The sequence below is a fragment of the Lissotriton helveticus genome, chromosome 3_1 (assembly GCF_964261635.1).
Source record: "Lissotriton helveticus chromosome 3_1, aLisHel1.1, whole genome shotgun sequence".
NCBI classification, from domain to species: Eukaryota; Metazoa; Chordata; class Amphibia; order Caudata; family Salamandridae; genus Lissotriton; species Lissotriton helveticus.
In genome coordinates this window covers 1,488,815,186-1,488,835,394 of record NC_136061.1, presented here as the reverse complement: position 1 = coordinate 1,488,835,394, position 20,209 = coordinate 1,488,815,186, and the positions used below count along the sequence as shown (strand labels likewise).

At 44.6% G+C, this 20,209-nt stretch overlaps 1 protein-coding gene across 5 annotated transcripts in view; it reads right to left on the bottom strand.

The window, feature by feature from the left end:
- LOC144823540 (uncharacterized) overlaps window positions 1–20,209 on the bottom strand; it is a 606,829-nt gene that overhangs the window by 144,129 nt on the left and 442,491 nt on the right. For 3 of the 5 annotated variants that reach the window (XM_078682147.1, XM_078682144.1, XM_078682143.1), the window contains one exon: window positions 18,923–19,024. In XM_078682147.1, coding sequence (XP_078538273.1) covers window positions 18,923–19,024 — 102 coding nt within the window. The remainder of the gene's footprint in view (window positions 1–18,922; window positions 19,025–20,209) is intronic. The other 2 variants (XM_078682146.1, XM_078682145.1) reach the window with 1 other exon arrangement.

Here is a 20,209-nt window from a genome sequence, read left to right as displayed (position 1 = left end):
CCCATTCCAGTAAGGGCAACAGTATTGAAAGTGTTGGATAGCATAGGGGTTAAAATTACTATTCCAACTCCAGTGAGTGTGGAAAATTTAGGATAGTGTAGGGGTTAATTTAACCTACTTATTAATTACATAATTTTTGTAAAATGAATAACAGCAAACATAGTAATAATTAATTAACAAATAAATTAATAATAAATACCAATAAAATTAAATATTTACTTAAATAACATTAAATTAATTCCCACCCTATTCCCCCATAAACACACAACCCGCTACACATAAAAAATAACATAATTATTTTAATCAGTTAATCAATTAATAAAAATTAATTACCAATGAATAATTAATTAACAATAAATTAATAACTATAAATTAAAAAAAATGCATTCATCATTAGTATAATCATAAATTAATCAATTAAAATAAATTACCAAATAATTAAATAACAATGAATTATTAATCAATAATAAATAAAAACATTAATTAATTATAATTAAATTACTTCCCACCCTATTCCCCTATTAACTCACAACACGCTCTGATACTAAAACGCAAGACTTACTTAAAAAATATTACTAATTTCTAAACATTTTATACATATATTTCAAAATAATAAAACTACATTACAAAAAATGTAAACATACATATAAAATACATACTAAAATACATAACACAAATATAAATATTGATATTATTAACAACGATATTTTTGCTAACGATTTTACTTACTGCGATATTACTTACTTCGATATAAAAAAACGATATTACTTACCTTAAGGTCGATAGTCTGGTCACCGATATCCTTGACATCGATATTTTGTCCCTATGATAGTAAAAACTCTATATTACTGTATCTCGATATAAAAAAATCAAAATTTTTACTGCGCACCCTACAGTGCATATGCCTCGAACATAAACTTCTTGCTGTCACCCCTACTATTCTGGTGTACATTCTACACGAGGAACTGTGCGTGGGGCACATTTCAGACCTGATTGCCGTAGCCCCGGTGTTTCGCTGGATGAGCAGCTGGGCTTGTCCCACCCCCACATTAAATCAACTTGTCATCATGGACTGCATTGCACACAAGGGGGCCCCACATATCCCCTGGCTAATTTATATGATGGAACAAATTAAATGGTTGGCCTGCCCGCTTTGTATGTTAATTCTGGGCCCATAGGCCCAGTAGCCATTAGAGACATTAAACAACAGTTTCCGGCCAAAAGGCATGGGCTAAGGGAAGGTAACGAGTTAGTTAAGCCCACCGTGAGAAGGTTTGATACAACTGAGTGAGTCCACAGGTACAGCCATACTTGTTGTTTGTTACTAAAGCATACTATTGTTTTGTGTCAACCAGATTCCGATTGAATTTGGTACCCTGGTTATTAGCCTTTCTAAAGGCTATACGAAACTGGGAGCACTTAAAGCCCTGCCCTTGTGACAATTTTTCTGAGCAGGATAATCTACACTTTATTTTTTTCGTGATTTTTATGACTCCCTACGCAAAACGTTTATACTTTGCCCTGGTAAGGGCTGCATTACTATATCTTCAAGTGCTTTCTTCTCTCATGGTTTGTTCTGGGGTCGCAAGCTTTTTAACAAGGGACACAATATATAGGAAGAGGTTGTTCTGGCAGCAGCCAGGTTGTATCTGTTAACTGTGTTCAGGGATCTTTAGGTGCCAACTTGTGCACGTTATACCAACTCTCTAGTCCATCTATCGAGTTACCATTTTAATACTTGTGTATTTTACCCGCTGTATTTTATGTTTATTATAACGTTTAGTGACGGCTTCTAAAAATGTGTTTTTAATTGTACTTGTTTGTATTGTTGGTTTTAGCCTATTTACCTGTGTGATTTGGATTTTTAATTGTATATGTGGGCTCTTTTAATTATTGTATCTTTTATCAAATGTTTGCTTTTATGGCTTTAAGTGGCCGAATAAAGTATCTCTTGACTCGAATACCGTAGCATGGAAAAACTTCAATTATGTGACTTTCACTAGCAGAGAGGGGCTTTGGCTCCGCCTACATGGAACGAAAGTGTATTTCGATTGGGCTGAAGTCGTGTGCTTCCACAAAAAAGTGCTTGCACTCTACACAGTTGTGATCATTTTGTTTATTTTTTTATTGAAATGTTGACAGTTAAGTCTGATCATTGCTATGTTTTCTGCGTCCAAATATGAAACTTGAGAATGATTACAAATGTTGTCATTTTTGATGCCGCGCAGAAACTGCGGACTTCCTACATGTGCCATTGCTCTGCCTGAAGGTGGCTGGGTTCTGGGAAGGTGTGTTTCAGGAATTGGATAACATTACAGGTACCACATTAGAACCGAATCCCATACTAGCACTGTTAGGATATGACAAAGAGATAGCCGCCCAAGACAGGAAGTTAGTTGCGATTGATCTACTTTTGGCCAAACACAAAGTGGCTATAAGTTGGGCAAAGGGCCCTGCCTCCACAATAAAGGAGTGGTACTCAGACATGGTATATTGTAATACCCAGACAGATGTTTATAGTGAATTGTTACCGCCTCAAAGCCGCCCCAGAAACTACTGGAATCAGCTTCAAAAGTATTTAGTCAGTAAAGAAACGGGAGAGACTAAAGGCGAGTAAATACCATTAGGATATTGCCCCAGCGAACAGATAAGTTGTAAAACCTTGCAGAGTTAGCGATCCGCAACCAGAAGAAGGGGGGCAACTTCACTAAAAAGGCTGAAGGCACACCCCAGAACCAAGAATAAGAGGAAAGGTAAATGTTGCGTCCAGGAATGGGAGGTTGAGCATGTTGCCTGGAGAGCAAATGCTAAGGACACTACCCTGTACAATGCCGTTATATGGTTTTAATGCAGCCCTGCAAATGTATTTTTGTTATTAATTTACAGGTTCACTGTATACTACTAGAATGTCATGCTGTAAGAAGTTTGTTCGGATTAATAAATAAAATAAAAAGTACAAATTTCATTTTTCCGATGTAATTATCACAAACGGCTAATTGTTTTGGCACTTATGCCAATAAACATCTGTTATTCAGCGCCAAGATGCCCCTTTGGGGGTAACCGTGAGCTTTACAAATACACATGGTTTTTTAGGGTACTTTGTTGTTTTATAAGTAATGGCTGTATAATAATTAATGGCTTTTGCGCTCCGTGTTACTTAAGTCTTCATGTATGACGGAGATAACTGTCACCGTGCTGCTACGGACATGGTCACTGTCAAAGTACAGTCCTACTTCTGTGTGTATTACCCATCCCAATTTTTTTGATTCTGAAATAAGTCCTGCTTGGCTTCCATGTAGGTCATAATAAACCCACTAGATTTCTTGGTCACAATAAACCTGCTAGACTTCTTTGCTCTCTCCACAATAGATGTGGATGTCTCCCATTCAAAGATGGCCATCATTAACTGCGGGTAGCAGAAATTCTTTCTTTGATCGAAGGTATTGTCCATGATCCATCTTCTCGTGTAGGGCAGTAGCCAATTAAGAGAAAGGTGGGTTGATAATGATAAAAAACACCTTTATAACTGAAAGTTTAAAAATCTGCGCCTCACCCAAGATAGCGGCCTGAGCCTGTCATTGTGTGACGTAAGCTAGTTTTGATGCGATGACCAGCGACAGCTCTTGGAAATATCATGCATAAACATGAAGCACTGAAAGGCAGAAAGATCCATTACGTTTACAGCCAGTGCTCTTCTCCACTGAGGTGTAGTGGTCCCCATAGGGCAACGTCATGATGCTGCTGGGCATCAGGAGTTGTTGCGAGGGGCGTTCAGGCACACCAGGCTGCAAAGGGAGGTTATCACCAGTTGGTCTCCTTGGGGGCAGCCTTCAATGTCAGGCAGCTACAGCTAGTTGAGCTATCGGGCAGGAGCACAGTGAGCACATCGCTGTGTAGCCTGGTTGAAAAGAAGGTCCTGCATCCTAATGATTGGCTGTCCTGGCCGACATGTCAGTGAAATTTGGACAGCAAATTGTGGGCTGGGCATACCAATGCTGAGGGCAGAGACTGCAGAAGAAGAAGCTGAGGGGCGAGGGAGAAGGGGAGATAGTGAAAGGGTGAGAGAAGAGGCAGGGCTAACAACAACTGGTAAAACAAGCAGGAGGATGTGCTTAAGATATAGAGCTGTCGACCTTGAGACGGGGAGCAGGGTTCGAGGCTCAGGGTTCGAGTCTAGGCATCGGCTCTCCCTGTGCCTACGAAAAACACATACCCATTCCAACAATTATAATTACACAATGGTGAAGCCTACCAAAATTACAAATGCCATCCTTACAAATGCCGATTGGATTGTAGTAGGGCAATGGTGAAAGTAAAGATGTTGAAGGGGTGGTGGGGGAGGGAAAGCACTGTGGGAGGGGTGGGGGTGAACAGAACAGGGAAATTAAGTGGGCAGGCAAATGAAACTGCTCAAGCAAAGTAAACAGAACACTTGAGTAAAGGCAGGCCAACAAAAAAAGCGTGCTCTTGTAGCTCTCTAAGTAAACCGACAAGTAACAGCACAGGTAAAAGGGGCAGTCCTCATGGGAGGCTACAAAAGTACAAAAGGAGGGACCAATAAGTGTATTCACTAATGAAAAGTAAGCATTTTTAAATGATAGCAAGAGGAGCCAATGAAAAAGATGGGTGTTTTTTTGAAACCCGTATCCTAGAAACTGCATGCTCTTTCAGGACAGCGCATGCAGAGCATGCACTGCCTAGACCAGACCTAAAAACACCGTACAGCCCTGGGAATGGCACCTCTTCTGTTTCCTATTTAGGCAGAGGAAGGAAATGCACAGCAGAGGAATGAACCAGCAAAGTTTCAGGAGTGGGATAGCCTTACAAGGTTGGGTCCAATGTTGTCAGTTGCTGCCTCTGTGGATTTAGCCTGTTCACCAGAGGTGTGGATCGGCAAGTCTTACATACTTCTAAAATCGAATCCAAATCAGCCTCATTAATGGTAACAATGCCTTGTAGACAAGCGTAGAATTACAGTAAAAGGTTAAGGATCGCATCTGTTCTTTTCAACTGTTGCTCAAAGGGGTATGCTACTTCCTTAATCACAGCAGTGAACTAATTCATATCCTGGCAACAAGTGCCAGTGTAGCACCAGTTCTAACATCTCAAGAGGTGCTGCCAACCCCACAAGCGTCACTTTACTGAGTTGTGTATGGGTTGCTGCACCGGTGCATCCAAAGGGTGTTCCAAAATATATTCAAAATATATTGAAAAGGTAGAATTATATTTCAGAGAATACCCAGAACCTAAAAATAGTGAAGATCCAGTGACGCCTATGCCCTGTTTTTGAATGTGGCCACTTTCTGAGGGCAAAAAAAGAGTTCCCATTCCCATGCTGTCTGTTTTTTTCCCCTCTGATGATGAAAGGAGGATTTTTTTCTTTGAGAAGCTGACATTTAGATGGAGAACACGTCCTTGACCCCTTCTACATACGGGCTCAAGTTAATAAATGTTTGGCCTACCCCTTTGCTATTAAGAGCATATTCACAACGTTATCACATGAGGCAGTGTTGCATCCCACCTAACATATGCATAGCTGCCAAGGGTGCTGCAAAAACGGCCCTGTAACAAAAGTGGCCCTGTAACAAAAATGGCCCCCAGGGGCCCAAAAGCGTACCCCACTCGTGCGGCGCACCGGGGGATTGCCCGGTGCCCGCTATGGCCAGTCCGGCCCTGCTCAGAAAATATATTTTGATGGCAAGGGAGCAGCGCGGCCATAGTATAAATTTAGCATAGGTGGTTGGGACGCTGCGCTGCTCTGCGGCACCATAAGGTTGTCTCACAACCTGACGGGAGTAGGCTGGCCCAAGCTGTTTCTGTAGTAGTTGGGCTCTCCCCGGTGGCAGGGCTATGACGTCAGGCTGCCTGAACTCGGAGCTGCTCAGCGTCACAGAATTGGAATGTTGACTATACATTGTATCAGCACACTGACTGGGGGCACCCTAAGCGTGCGGGATCTGTGCAGGGCATGGCCGTGCGCTCACTGCTGGCATACACACTCAGTTTGCAGTGCTTCTATGACAGGGCTGAGACTATGCATTATGCATGACAATGTATTTCAGTGCGGAGATGCGGAGCACCACACTGAAATGCGTTAGTCTAACGCCTGTTGATTGATACTTGGCAGGACTGCATGTGCAAGTTGAAACAAAGCAATAATATTAATTGCCCAACTAATAATGTAACAACTAATTATCTGTAAGAACAACAAATCATTTTATTTTGTTAGTTCCTACCCCTGTCATAAGATGGTGACGGGAAAGACTGTGACAAATACAAAGGATGTTCCGATGAGATTTCTCTAGAAAGATAACTGAAATTTCTGAGACCGTATTTCCCGAAATACATTAATGTTGATTGTTAAGCAGGTAGACAGAAAATGTAGTTGAAGAAGGCCAAGAGAGTTCTGGATTATACAACCGGTAACAAAAAACACTGTTATAAATTGTGTACATATAACTGAGACATTGAGCTATGAATTTGAGAACGTGTGGCAGGCAGCAAATTAGCTAGGTTTGATTGTCAGGATCCAAGACCATAAGCAAAATGATTGAGAAAATAATGTAAGGGAGAAAATAGTAAATAAAGAGGCCATTTTATATACCAAGGCTCACCAAACAGAAGTCCTAGTAACTCCTTAGCGGCTAGGATGTAGCCCACATGCATAGAGCCCAATCCAGTATGCCACTCAGAGGGTCTGGAACTGGGTATCACTCAAACCAACGCAGGAGGCAGATCTGCTTGGTCCCAAACCTCTGAAAAGAAGCAACTGAAATCAAAGCTCTATTTACAACACACAGAATGCCACTGATTCAGGATTCTGCAACACGACTAATTTCTCCAGTCAGTAGTTGGAGTGGTGTGAATGGAGGACTGCAGGAGTCGTGGGTAAGTGTGCAGACTGAATCTGAAAGCAGCCAAAGGAAACCATAACAAGTTTGTGAATGAGAGCAAGATGTGTAGGAGGACTAACTGTTGGTGAGGTGGCTGGTATGGGATACATGGGTCAGGTGCATGCATCAGGAAGAGGGTGAGAATTGTAGACTGGGTCCGACCACGTGGGAGGCACAGACTGGATAGCCGGCTGCCTGGGGCTGGAACCATTGTGGGGGAATGCCTGAGGTTTTGGGACTGAGGCGGTCTTGTACCCTTTCCTGAGACAGAGGAGAACCACACTCTGCATCTTAGTCTAAGATTGTTTCATCAGTTGGACTCTCTCTTTTTGCTTTACTCCCCCTGCCAGTGCTTGTGGCCCATTGGACCAAGTTGGTCTCCCCCCCACCGGTGGGACCAACTTCTCCTTACTACTCATGTTGCTTGGCCTGTGTCCACCTAGGGCCAGATAAGCGGGTCGAGGCTTGGGCACAGGGTGTGTATACCGTGGCCTCCGAGCTTCAGCTGCTTCCCAGTGGGTCATGCACTCTGGGAGCACGCCAAGTTCACAGCCCTGTCAATGGATGCCTTGAAGAGTTCCGAACAGGGCGCGCTTATAGTCATCCTACGGACTCCACAGATGACTGAGTGATCCTGCAGGCCATCTGGGATTCACAAGCGGCACTGGAGATAAAGATTGGAGAAGTACACGTCGGTGTTGCCTTGCTGCTGCAGGACCCCGTTAATGTGACAAGTGGGGTCTTCGGTGCGGAGGGACACACCTTGGAACGTAAGAATACTGTCCATGAGCTCAAGAATGATGTGACAAAGTTGACCACCATGTATGTTGCATGACCTGGATGTGCAGGCTGAGTGCACTGAGAATTGCGCCCACAAGAGCAGTGTGCGTTTCACAGGGTTCCCTGAGGGGTCAGAAGGCATACCCAAGAGAAGTTCCTAGATCTCTGAATTACATCATGGATAACTCTATGCTCACTCTCCTCATGCTTTAACATTAAACAGGTTCATAGGTCCTTGAGAGAAAGCTGGAGCCCGGGGTGCAACCTCGACCCATGATTCCTCATGTGTTGAACTTCCGAGATAGGGATGCCATCCTCAGTGCGGCTCAAGGCAGAGACACACTCTCGTTTCAAACCTCTAAATACATGATATTCTCGAACGTATGTGGCAAGTCCAGCAGCAGCACAAATGGTTTGAGGCAGTTAAGTAAAAACTGAGAACTATGCAACTTCAGTACATTCTCATGTTCCCTGCTGCAAAAAGAACCATTGATGGACAGAATGCAGAACAATATCATACATTCACCCCAGTACATAGATCTGGGCCTAAATCCATTGTTTTTTGCTCCCCACGCCATTCCAGTTTGAACCCAGCCATATGCAAATCAGTCTTGACCCTGCGCCCAATGGGAACAGTTCAGCCCAAACTGCCAGGCCAGGTCCTCCCTGGGCTGGAAACAAGCATTCTAGGACCGATTTTGGGCTTTCACCCCTCATTAACCAGGATAGCTTGACTCCAGTGGCATGGAGAGCACGGACCCACGTCTAGGCATACCCATCCCACTTGGGGTAACAAATGCAAAAAGAACAATTGATTGACAAACTGCAGAACAATGTCATACATTCACCCCAGTATAGCGAACTGGGCCAAAATCCATAGTTTTTTGCTCCCCATGCCATTCCAGTTTGAACCCAGCCATATGCAAATCAGTCTTGACCCTGCACTCAATGGGAACAGTCCCGCTAGACACAACGTCATTCGCGCTTATAAAACCTTTTTCTTTGAGACCCCAAGGGGGCATGGGAAAAGTCAATGGAAGAGAGGCCTCCATTGCCCTGGGGCACCCATAGGCAAATAAACCCTAGAGTTCGGCAATGGGGTATAAGACTGGGCCACCCCCCAGTGGCACCGAAGACAGCGAGGCTCCCAGAGGAGACCTGGAGTATTGCGAGGGACATAACCTCTTCAGACTTGGAGGCAAATCCTGTGAAAGTGGAGTAACTGAGGACCCAAGTAGTACCTGGGGACGGCGTGGACCCCACAGCGGAGATGGACGCTCAAGCTTTATCTGCTGGGGAATGGTCCCTGGATTGTTTTCAGGAGGAGGCGGGTGCCGTCCAGTGTCCATTCAGTTGTACAATGATCCTTTCTGTCCGTGTAGCAACAGCTTTGACTTCCTAAAGATGATTCCATTATTGTGGGCTGGGACCTATTCATAGCTTCACCTGTTCTAAACCTAATTGTGTTGGTTTTTGTTCCTGGGTGACAGATGGTTCTAGTGTGGGGAGTGTGGAGTTGTAGGGATTGTTTGAATTAGGTCCGATTATCAAAGCTTTTTGACTTGTGCAAGATCTCTTTCAGTACCTATACCGCGCAACACACACTTAAATGGGGAAAGGTGGCAATCATACCAGTGTGCCTGCCGCTCTCCTGCTGTCCATGCGAACAAAGCTACTGCTGCTCGCTATGCCCCCAATCATGGTACTCTTTAAGATCATCACATGAAAGGTCAACTTCTACTTGAATGGATTAAACAGGGGATGTTCTTGACTTTGCACAACATCAGGCTCTTGAGGTCTTGATTTTGCAGAAGACTCAGCTACTGGGTATTAAATACCCCCTTTCGGCAAGATTTGGGTAAGATAGGGAGTATCAGTATCACTCCTGAGGCGGAAAGCCGGGAAGTAGTTTCTTTTAAAATTGTTGTGATTACTTGTGTGTTTTAACTGACCACTCACCCCCTGACATCCTCACGCTTGTGGAAAGCGGAAAAGCGCTGTTGTCATCTGGCGTGGAACGCTTCACTCGCGCCTCGCTCTGCCCGTAGGCCACGCCCCCTTCGGAGGCCACGCCCCCGCCCAATACTACATAGGGACGCTGAACTACTAGCGCCGCCATTTGCAGTATCACTCCTGAGGCGGAAAGCCAGGAGGTAGTTTCTTTTAAAATTGTTGTGATTACTTGTGTGTTTTAACTGACCACTCACCCCCTGGCATCCTCACGCTTGTGAAAAGCGGAAAAGCGCTGTTGTCATCTGGCGTGGAACGCTTCACTCGCGCCACGCTCTGCCCGTAGGCCACGCCCCCTTCGGAGGCCACGCCCCCACCCAATACTACATAGGGACGCTGAACTACTAGCGCCGCCATTTGCAGTATCACTCCTGAGGCGGAAAGCCGGGAGGTAGTTTCTTTTAAAATTGTTGTGATTACTTGTGTGTTTTAACTGACCACTCACCCCCTGACATCCTCACGCTTGTGGAAAGCGGAAAAGCGCGGTTGTCATCTGGCGTGGAACGCTTCACTCGCACCTCGCTCTGCCCGTAGGCCACGCCCCCGCCCAATACTACATAGGGACGCTGAACTACTAGCGCCGCCATTTGCAGTATCACTCCTGAGGCGGAAAGCCGGGAGGTAGTTTCTTTTAAAATTGTTGTGATTACTTGTGTGTTTTAACTGACCACTCACCCCCTGACATCCTCACGCTTGTGCAAAGCGGAAAAGCGCTGTTGTCATCTGGCGTGGAACGCTTCACTCGCGCCTCGCTCTGCCCGTAGGCCACGCCCCCTTCGGAGGCCACGCCCCCCGCCCAATACTACATAGGGACGCTGAACTACTAGCGCCGCCATTTGCAGTATCATTCCTGAGGCGGAAAGCCGGGAGGTAGTTTCTTTTAAAATTGTTGTGATTACTTGTGTGTTTTAACTGACCACTCACCCCCTGACATCCTCACGCTTGTGGAAAGCGGAAAAGCGCGGTTGTCATCTGGCGTGGAACGCTTGACTCGCGCCTCGCTCTGCCCGTAGGCCATGCCCCCTTCGGAGGCCACGCCCCCTGCCCTCTTGCCCACACTCCCATAAATCATGTGTCTCCCTCGGAAGCGCAGCGGGCGCGACGATTGCGCGCCAAAGGCGCGCCTAAGGAAAGCCCGTCTGCGGCCGTCCGCGACCGACCGGGACTAGGGGCACCTCACAATACCCAAATCACCCATTACTCCAGGGCCGATCTTTTGGAGTGTAATAAAAATAACGATCATCTACTCCTATCAAAGGATACACTCCACCAGCTCTGTAAGCATGGTGGATGTATGACGTTACAACGCATACTTTTACTCCGCATACCATTACAACGCGGTATTTACAACGAATACCGTTACAACGCATAGCGCTTTGGGGTGCTGGATAGTGGTAAGTATAATTTACTATTCTAACTCCAGTCCCCGTGGACCCTAGGGAAGGTGTTGGATAGTAAATTAAACTTACCTCTTATCCTAGAGCGCCCCCCAGCGCAATGCGTTGTAATGTCATGCGTTGTAATGCCCGCGTTGTAATGGTAGTGCGGAGTAAAAGTTGCGTCGTAACGGGTGTATACCAAGCATGGTATCCTGAGCCGAGGCTGTCACCTTTCCACTCGTGCAGCATGTCCGGCACCGCCCAATCTACCCCCCAAGTCGCTTGCTATCCTTTACCTCAACACTCGCTCCCTTGTTAAGCATCAGATGGACATCTTCCTGCTATTAGACACGGAGAAACCAGACATCCTCCTACTGGCAGAAACTTGGCTAACCCCTACCTCAGCACCCGATATAATAGCGGCTCTGCCACCTGACTACTATATTATTCAGGCAGACCGCGCTGTCGGGAAAGGAGGAGGTGGAGTCGCGGCGATTATCCACTCCAGTCTGGATGTCACCACTCTTACCAGTCTGACGTTAGCCAACACAGATAACCTTGTATTAAAAATTACTACTCCCCACATGACTATAGCATGCATTCTCTTGTATAGACCGCCCACTTCAATGCCACTGTTTCCCATGGCTTTTAGTGAGCAAGTTGCTAACCTGACCTTGGATCATGCCAGGGTCATGTTAGTAGGTGATTTCAACTATTGGTACAAAGATCCATCAGAGGGCTCTCATTCGGCAGAACTGACTGACCTTCTGTCTAACCTTAACTTCAAGCAACTGGTGCTTTCCCCCACCCACGATAAAGGACAGGTGTGGTCTAATTCCACATGCGTGACCTCCCTGCTAACCCTGCCTTGCTTATGGTCAGACCATCTTATTCTTAAATTTAAGATTTGTGTTACTCACATCAGATCCACTGTGCCAATCTCCGGCAGGATAGCCAGAAATTGGAACGCAATGGATAAGACCGCTTTTTTTACAGTCACTAGCCAATGATGTCCCCTTCCTGGACAATGACATAAACTTGTCAGTTTCCACTCTAACCGACTGGCTACAAGCGGCTAGCAATCTTCATGCCCCTTACAAAAAAATTAGACTAGCAAGACGTACGGATGCCAACAGATGGTTTTCTGCCGACTTGAAAATTAGGAAACTGGCCCTCCGGCATCTTGAACGCCTCTGGCGTCATGACTATAACACTGAGGAAAAAATTAAATATACTAGGGCGAGGAAGGAATATATGAATGCCATCTCTGCAGCAAAGGCAGAGTATTTCTCTTCTCGTATCCTAGACTCATCAAACAAATCTAAAGATATCTTTTCTGTCTTTAATGAACTAACTAACTTGGAGAATGTCCGTCCTAAAGTAATCCCTACTCAGTATCTGTGTGACTCACTTAATACTTACTTTAGTGACAAAATCCCAGACATAAAAACTAGCATTCCCCAATCAAAGACTCCAATCACGACTGGCATGGCAATCAAGACCGGTTCTGCCACCCTTACCAACTTTCAACCCATAACTTATGGCCAGCTTCTGGAACTAATGATGAGAGTCAAATCCGGCTCCCCACTGGATATTTGCCCCCCTCGCATCTTGAAAGAATGCTTTTCCATCTACCCAACCCCTGTCCTTGCCCTCCTAAATGACTCCCTCTTATCGGGCATTGTCCCGTCTGCTTTTAAAGAAGCCACGGTCATACCTCTATTAAAAAAACCTGGGGCTGACCCTGTATGTAAGGCAAATTACAGGCCCATCTCCTTACTGCCTTACCTGGCTAAAATTCTAGAGGCACACGTGGCGAAAATTCTCTCTAATTTTTTGGAGGAGTCCTCCTGCTTTGACCCCCATCAGGCTGGATTCCGGCCTGCACACTCAACGGAGGCAGTGGTCACTGCAGTTCTGGACACACTTCGAGATTGCGCAGATAGACGCTCTCCCCAGGCCCTGGTGCTCCTGGACCTGTCGGCCGCGTTCGACACGGTCGACCACAACATCTTGGTCGACCGTGTCGGACAGGCCGGCATACAGGGCGCAGCGGCCTGCTGGTTAAGGTCCTTTTTAGAGGATCGCTCTCAAGCGGTGCGCCTGGGGGACCTAACCGGTGTCAAACAGCCTATCCCATGCGGAGTGCCACAGGGCTCTTCCCTGTCACCTCATCTTTTTAATATTTATATACTCCCCCTTATACAGACCCTGAGGGACAGAAAGGTGAGAGTATTTAACTATGCAGATGACCTGCAGATACTCTTCACCATTGATAACTCCGAAGAATCCATTAGTCACTTCCAGTCAACCATGAGGTTTATCAAATCCTGGATGGATCAAAATCAGCTGAAACTAAACCCAGGTAAAACCGAACTGGTACTGACTGGGGATAGTGCTAAGTATTGGGGTCCTCATTACTGGCCTCCAGATCTGGGTCAAGCTCCGCAACCATCACCATCGGCTAAAACGCTTGGAGTCATTGTGGACAGCGACCTCTCATTAAAAGCACAAGTGGGCCAGGTGGTCTCCAAATGCTTCTACCAACTAAAAAAAATCAGGAAGGTCCGGCGACTACTAACGCCAGAAGCCATTACCCAAGTTGTGATCGCCACTGTTCTGTCCCATCTGGACTATGCGAATGCCATCTACCTGGGTCTCCCTAACTATCTACTCAAGCGTCTCCAGATGGTGCAGAACTATGCTGCTAGGATGATCCTGAAGCAACCTAGGTGGCAGGCAGCGACTCCTCTTCTCATCAGACTGCACTGGCTTCCGGTCATACAACGCTGTACCTTCAAGGCAGGCTGTATGATTTTTAAGTCGCTGCATGGCAAAAGCCCTAAATTCATTAATCAATTAATCACCAGATACGTTCCCTCTCGCAACCTCTGCTCACTCTACTTGGGCCTTCTCCAGACCCCCCCCTTCAAACTTAAACGTTCTGGTGGACGTAGGTTCGCAACACTTGCCCCTTGCTTATGGAACACCTTTCCTGTGGAAATCCGGTTCTGCCAAGATCTTATACCTTTCCGGAAAGCACTGAAGACCTGGCTCTTTAGACAAGCTTTTTGAATCTACTGCTCTCCTTACCTCCGATTGTGTTACTGTCAATTTTAGCGCCAAGAAACTAATCAGTGTTAGTGCGCTCAATAAATGATTTAATAACATAACATAACATAACATAACATAACACAACACACGGGCTAAAGTAGGGGGTCACATGGCATGGTGACTTTCCTAAACAAAACCTACCCCATGGTGGTACACTAGATCAAATCTAACACAGTAGGGTGCTACATGATATTGGAGGGGCGGCTCTATAACCTACTTAGTGTATATATATATATATATATATATATATATATATATATATATATATATATGAACACTCCATCCAACTCCCACAGAAAACTCCATAGTAGAAGGCACGGACACGAGGCTGCATGGATAAGGCATCAATTTAATTATTTAGCACACCCTCAACCCATGAGGTAAAAGAAGAGACGCGTTTCGCCTGCGCAGAAGGCTTTGTCAATCTACTTGGCGCCTTTATGCACACATGTTTTATACTCCCTCCCTCTTGAATAAATAATAAACGGGAAAGACATACTGTCAGGTAAGTTCACACAATGCATGGCAAAAAGAATAAACTGCCTGTAACATACTTAAACACTCACCAAAGCACAAGCTCGCAATATTGGTAAAGCGCATGCTGAATATTGTATAATATGCACAGTGCATATCTTAAACTGCTACTAAAAATTACCATTGTACTGGCAGACATAACGTTCATTGTGCGTTAAAACATTCAAGTGGAAATATTTAAACAGCAATGTAAATGCGGCACCACTGCAATTTCTCTCGTAACGCCTGAAATTGTAAAAGAAAATAACAATAATAAAAATCAAACTGCTTAAAGTCATTTGCTAGTTTCCAAGAATCAGTCTCAAACCCACACTGAAAGTCGCCCTTGATCACAGCTTCGCCACATGGCGCCCTCTGCACACAACTCTGCATTTAGTCAAACCCACACTGCAGATTGGTAAAACATTAGTTGGGAGGCTTCCTCAGGGATGTACAATTGTGTGGGGGAGAGTTACTGCCATGACCCCAACATCCCTCCCCCCTGGGAATTTACCCATATCGCCACCACTCACAAAAACAGACATTCCATCGATCTTTTCTTCCTCTACGCAGCAGATCTCTTGAATACAACAGAAGCCCATATCCTTCAAGGAGATTCTGGACCACTTGTCTAACACAATTAGCCTTGGGCATGCCGACTTGTCTGGCAGCTCAATGTATAGTGCCTGGTTGATAGAGAATTTCAGAGCTTCCTGCAGCAAGAGCAGCAAACATACATTGATACCCGCATGGGCTCTGTGGGATCACCTGGCACATTATAGGCCCGGTAAGGCGTGTACGTGTGGGACTGCTACAACATATATGAAAGACCCAAAAACTTAAGAAATGCCAGCAGATGACTTCACTTTGGGCACACACTATGGCCCTCGAGTAGAAGGTAAACGATAGAGCAGACGGGCAGGTATAGCACCAATTGGCGCTACACAGGGCAACCTGGAGACAACTGTGTCTCGCTAAGGCCAGGCAATGTTTGAGTGCCTCCACTAGAAGGGTGTATGCATCGGCGGATGTCAGGAAAACTATCATACTGGCTGCCCACCCTGACTTTGCCTCTCAGGTGATTTCACAAATCACTGACTTGTAGGGTCTGGGGGTCACCGAAACCCCACAATTGCAGTGGCATTCACAACCTACTACCAAGCAATCTATACCAAGAGGAAGATGCCACTGAAGGAAACTGTGTCATCTCTTATTGTGGACCTGCCCCTACCACCTGGAAGTTGAAAGACGCCCTGGCAGAGATGAAAAACCATGGGGCCTGGCAGTTTTCCCTCTGAATACAACAGGAGATTTCATAAACCCCTCTTGCTCCCCCTGTTGTACATTTATTCAGAATCCATAGAAAAAAGGCACATCCCGCAACAACTGGACTTGGCCACTAATGTGGTATTACATAAGCAGGGGTGTCCCCCTGAACTGTGTCTTCCTACCGACCCATCTTCCTCATACACTCTGAACTTGTTCTATGCCAAAGACTTGGCCAACTGGCTTATTTGAGGGATTTCCACGCTGGTTCATCCAGACCAGTATGGTTCTATACCCCACCATAGTACCTGAGATTGCATCAGACAGCTACACGACACGCTAGAGGGCCATCACCACCTCATGGGCCCCAACACTTTCTTGCTGATTGATTTTGAAAATGCCTTGGATTCCCAGGACTGGGACTTCCTGATGCAACATCCCGCTTCATGGCGTAAGTCCATGTGTATTTATGCCCAACTCTGGCACAAGTTTTTTGAAATAGTGTTCCGTCCCGCTCCTTTCAGACAGGGATGCCCCCTGTCACCGTTCTTATTTGCACTGGCAACCAAGCCTTTGGCAACATAGGTGAGATGTGATGCTCCGGTGTGGGGGTCCCACTGGGCAGAGGGCATAGAGGATAGACCACCTTATACAAGGATGACATCCTGATGTTTCTCTCTCGCTCGGCTGTGACGAGGCCTAGTCTCCTCTATATGCTAAATCTCTATGGGCAGACCTCAGACCTCTAAGTGCACTGGTCTCAATCGATCCATGTCCCTCTCACAAAAGACATGAACACGGTGAACTGGCAGTTTCTCATTCTGATTCGCAGACGTAGCTTCAAATACTTAGGAATTCACATCTGCCTGCTTCACAATCTCATCTGAAGCCTTAATATCATGCTTCTCCGGATGAAAATGAAGGGACCTCACTAGATGAACTAATCTGCCATTCAATAATATGGAAACAATAGGGGTAATTAAAATGATGATCCTCCTGAGGGTCCTATATGTGTTCCAGAATTTACGCTGTTGATCCTGCAGGACTGGTTAAACAAAGCACATGCAACAATACATGCCTTTTTGTGGGCGAACCACCCACCCCGCATCACCTTTGCTATGTGCACCCAATTAACCTACGATGGATGTTTAGAGATGGTGGACCTGCAGTTGTATTACTGGGTGTCGCAGATATTCGTTATCAATTACTAGCTCCACAGATTGGGATTTGCTGCTGTCCTAAGCCATGACTCCTGGAGTTTGACTTGACCGTCATTTCAGGTGAGGAGAATCCCCACCCCATCATGCTGCTTGGCAATGCCCCTACAGCTGCGAGCACACATAGCATTATATCCTATTGCCCTTGTAATTATACAGTGCTGCATATCGCTGACTGGGCAGCAAGACTATGAATAGCAATAGAGGCAAGGTAGCACGGATACACCATAGATAGTGCTACTTTGGAATAGCGCTGACTGAAGTTTGGCCTATCTGGGAAGCATTTTGGCAAGGACCAGACATCAGTCATTGCACTTCAGTATGCAGTCGAGTAAAGACAAGAAGGTAACCAGATGTATAAACTTTATACAGACTTTAATGTTCTACCTGGTGGGAAAGGTCATCTTATGCTTCCATGAACACTTTAATTACTGGGATCTTGAAAATAGATTGGAATTGTCTACTAGCGAGTAACCTAGGGATACAAATCTCAGACTCTCTAGGGTGGGGAAACCTCTTGTGACACCAGTCTTAGAAGTATTGCAATCAAATGGAGGCATCCTTTTCATAGATTAATGGTGAATAACATCATATATAATATAAATGATATCTTCCTCTCTAATTCTAGATAATACAGAAGAAAAAGTGTGCAATGGTCTGCAATACTGTGCATGCTTCATAATTGTATGTGTGATACAGTCACACCACCAATGAATTGAGATAACTGGTACTCCCTAGTGATATACTGCAGGGATTGGATTTATAGGTCCTAAAGAAAGCCTGCTGACCCTTATAAGCCTTTAGAAAGGCTGAAACATGTCTACCCATGGGCGTTCTGGGCCATTATACCCCGTTACATCATTTTGTTTTCAATCTTGCCAAAGGACCTCCAATTAAAATGAAAGATGATCCAGAAAGCAATTTAAATGTTAACATAAAAATCAGTGTGCATGCTTCATACTTGTATGTATGATACAGTCACACTACCAATGAATTTAGATAACTGGTACTCCCTAGTGATATATTGCTGGGATTAGATTTATGTAGGTCCTGAAGAAAGTCTACTGACTCTTTTATGCAAATAGCAAGGCTGAAACATGTCTACCCATGGATGTGTTGTACCATTATACCCAGTTACATCATTTTGTTTTTCATCTTGCCAGAGGACCTTCAATGAAAATACAAGATGATCCAGAAGGCAATTTACATTTTAAAATAAATCCCTCCCTCTTAGCAAGTGCTCGGCTAACAAACTGTGTAGAGTTCAACCTCTCACAATACGTGCAATGGGTGAGGATCCAATGATGAAGCATGCTACAGGTGGTACCTGTGGGTGAGGATCCTACAAACATATCCAAGATATGCCAGGCTCTCACTATCTTTTTAGCAGAGGGGCCATAACAGATAGGGTTAACCCTCCTTGATTGTATAGATTTCTAATCATTGTATTCATATGGCAAATATAGGAACGTATGTGTAATTTTCAAAAATAAATCTTAAATTAATATTATACTCAGTACTGTATTCTTATTGTCAGTAAATATAGAGAAGGAATACATTTCTTACACTGCAGCTCCCGTACATCATTACAATATGAGGGCACATTTATTTCATTTGATATTTAAATGTTGAGGTATCTATGTAAAAATACGTGTTGTGCTGCAACTGTAGGCCCTGAAAAAGATACAGAAAAAACGGATGCTCTGTACCTCTCCTGATTCTGTGCTGCTGCTGCATGCCATTTACTCACCTGTAGGACTGACCACGCTTTCTTTTCTTCCATTGTTCCCATGATCATTACAGCTGATCTTTTCCGTGTCTGCAATGTGTAGCTGAATATTATCATGTCCTGTGAAATAAAGAAGACAATTTAAATATCATATTATACCATATACCATATAACATATATTTGTTCTGTAAATAATTCTCCTAGTTGAATAACATGTAAGCACTGACAGTAGGGTGTTACAGTTCATATTCTTTCCAAATGCCTTCTTAACAGTCTGGCCTGCTGAAGGAGCACATAGGACATGAAAGAGTAGATACATCAATAGTACTATCAGTGAAGGTTATAAGGAGACTGTGGGTACTGAGAGTTTCAATCAACCTGTATGAGTCATGGATAGCGAAACAAACAGTCAAATCAAGTTTTGGCAGGAATTGGCAGATTATATGACCCTGTTGTAGTCTACCAAAGAGTGTCATCAGGCTTCTACAGGTAGTGAGCAATTAGATCATGCCTATATTAGTCTAACACAAGCTGTGTCAAAAGCCTGCAGGTGCCAAAAGAGAAAATCCCTCTGTAACAGTCTTGAGTCTTACCAGGATCTAGCAAGTACTTTGAGATGAAATCAAACTGTGCTAGCATGTTAAAAAGCCTTTATTAGGTGCTGCAAGTACCGTGGGATCCGATTACCCAGTACAAGTCTATCAAAAAGTAATACTGAGAGGTGTCATCTAAACATAGAGGGGCATACCCTGTGCTGTTCTATCAGAGCATCATCAGCGGCTGACAGATACTGAAAAAGTAGATCACGCTGTGATTATCTATCACACTTTTATCTGTGTGGTACCAGGTATTTTGTAAATAATAAAATAATTACAACATATATTTATAATGTGACTTTACGGTGGATGATGGGGAATGAGGCAAGCAATACCTAGTCCTCCCAAAAAAGTGCCACACAGTTATACAAGTTACTAGTCAAAAGTCTCCTCTGTGTCAAGAACATTTAATGGATAAACCACACACTGATGTTAATTTTTGCCACCAAATATCAGACAAATATGGGTCAATTACAGTCATATGCAGCAGTTCACAAACCGTAGGACAAACTTGTAACTACCCTCAGTTAAACAGCGATTACACACTGTCCAACAAATGGACCACTTATCTGATCCTGGGTCGCTGCTGCTCCCTTCAAACACCTCAACAATACAGCCAATGTGAACTGAAGATGCTTTTTCTTCTGCCCTCAATTAAATCAGTATTGAGAAATTAAATAATGTAGAACCATTCACCAACAGCTATGTATTT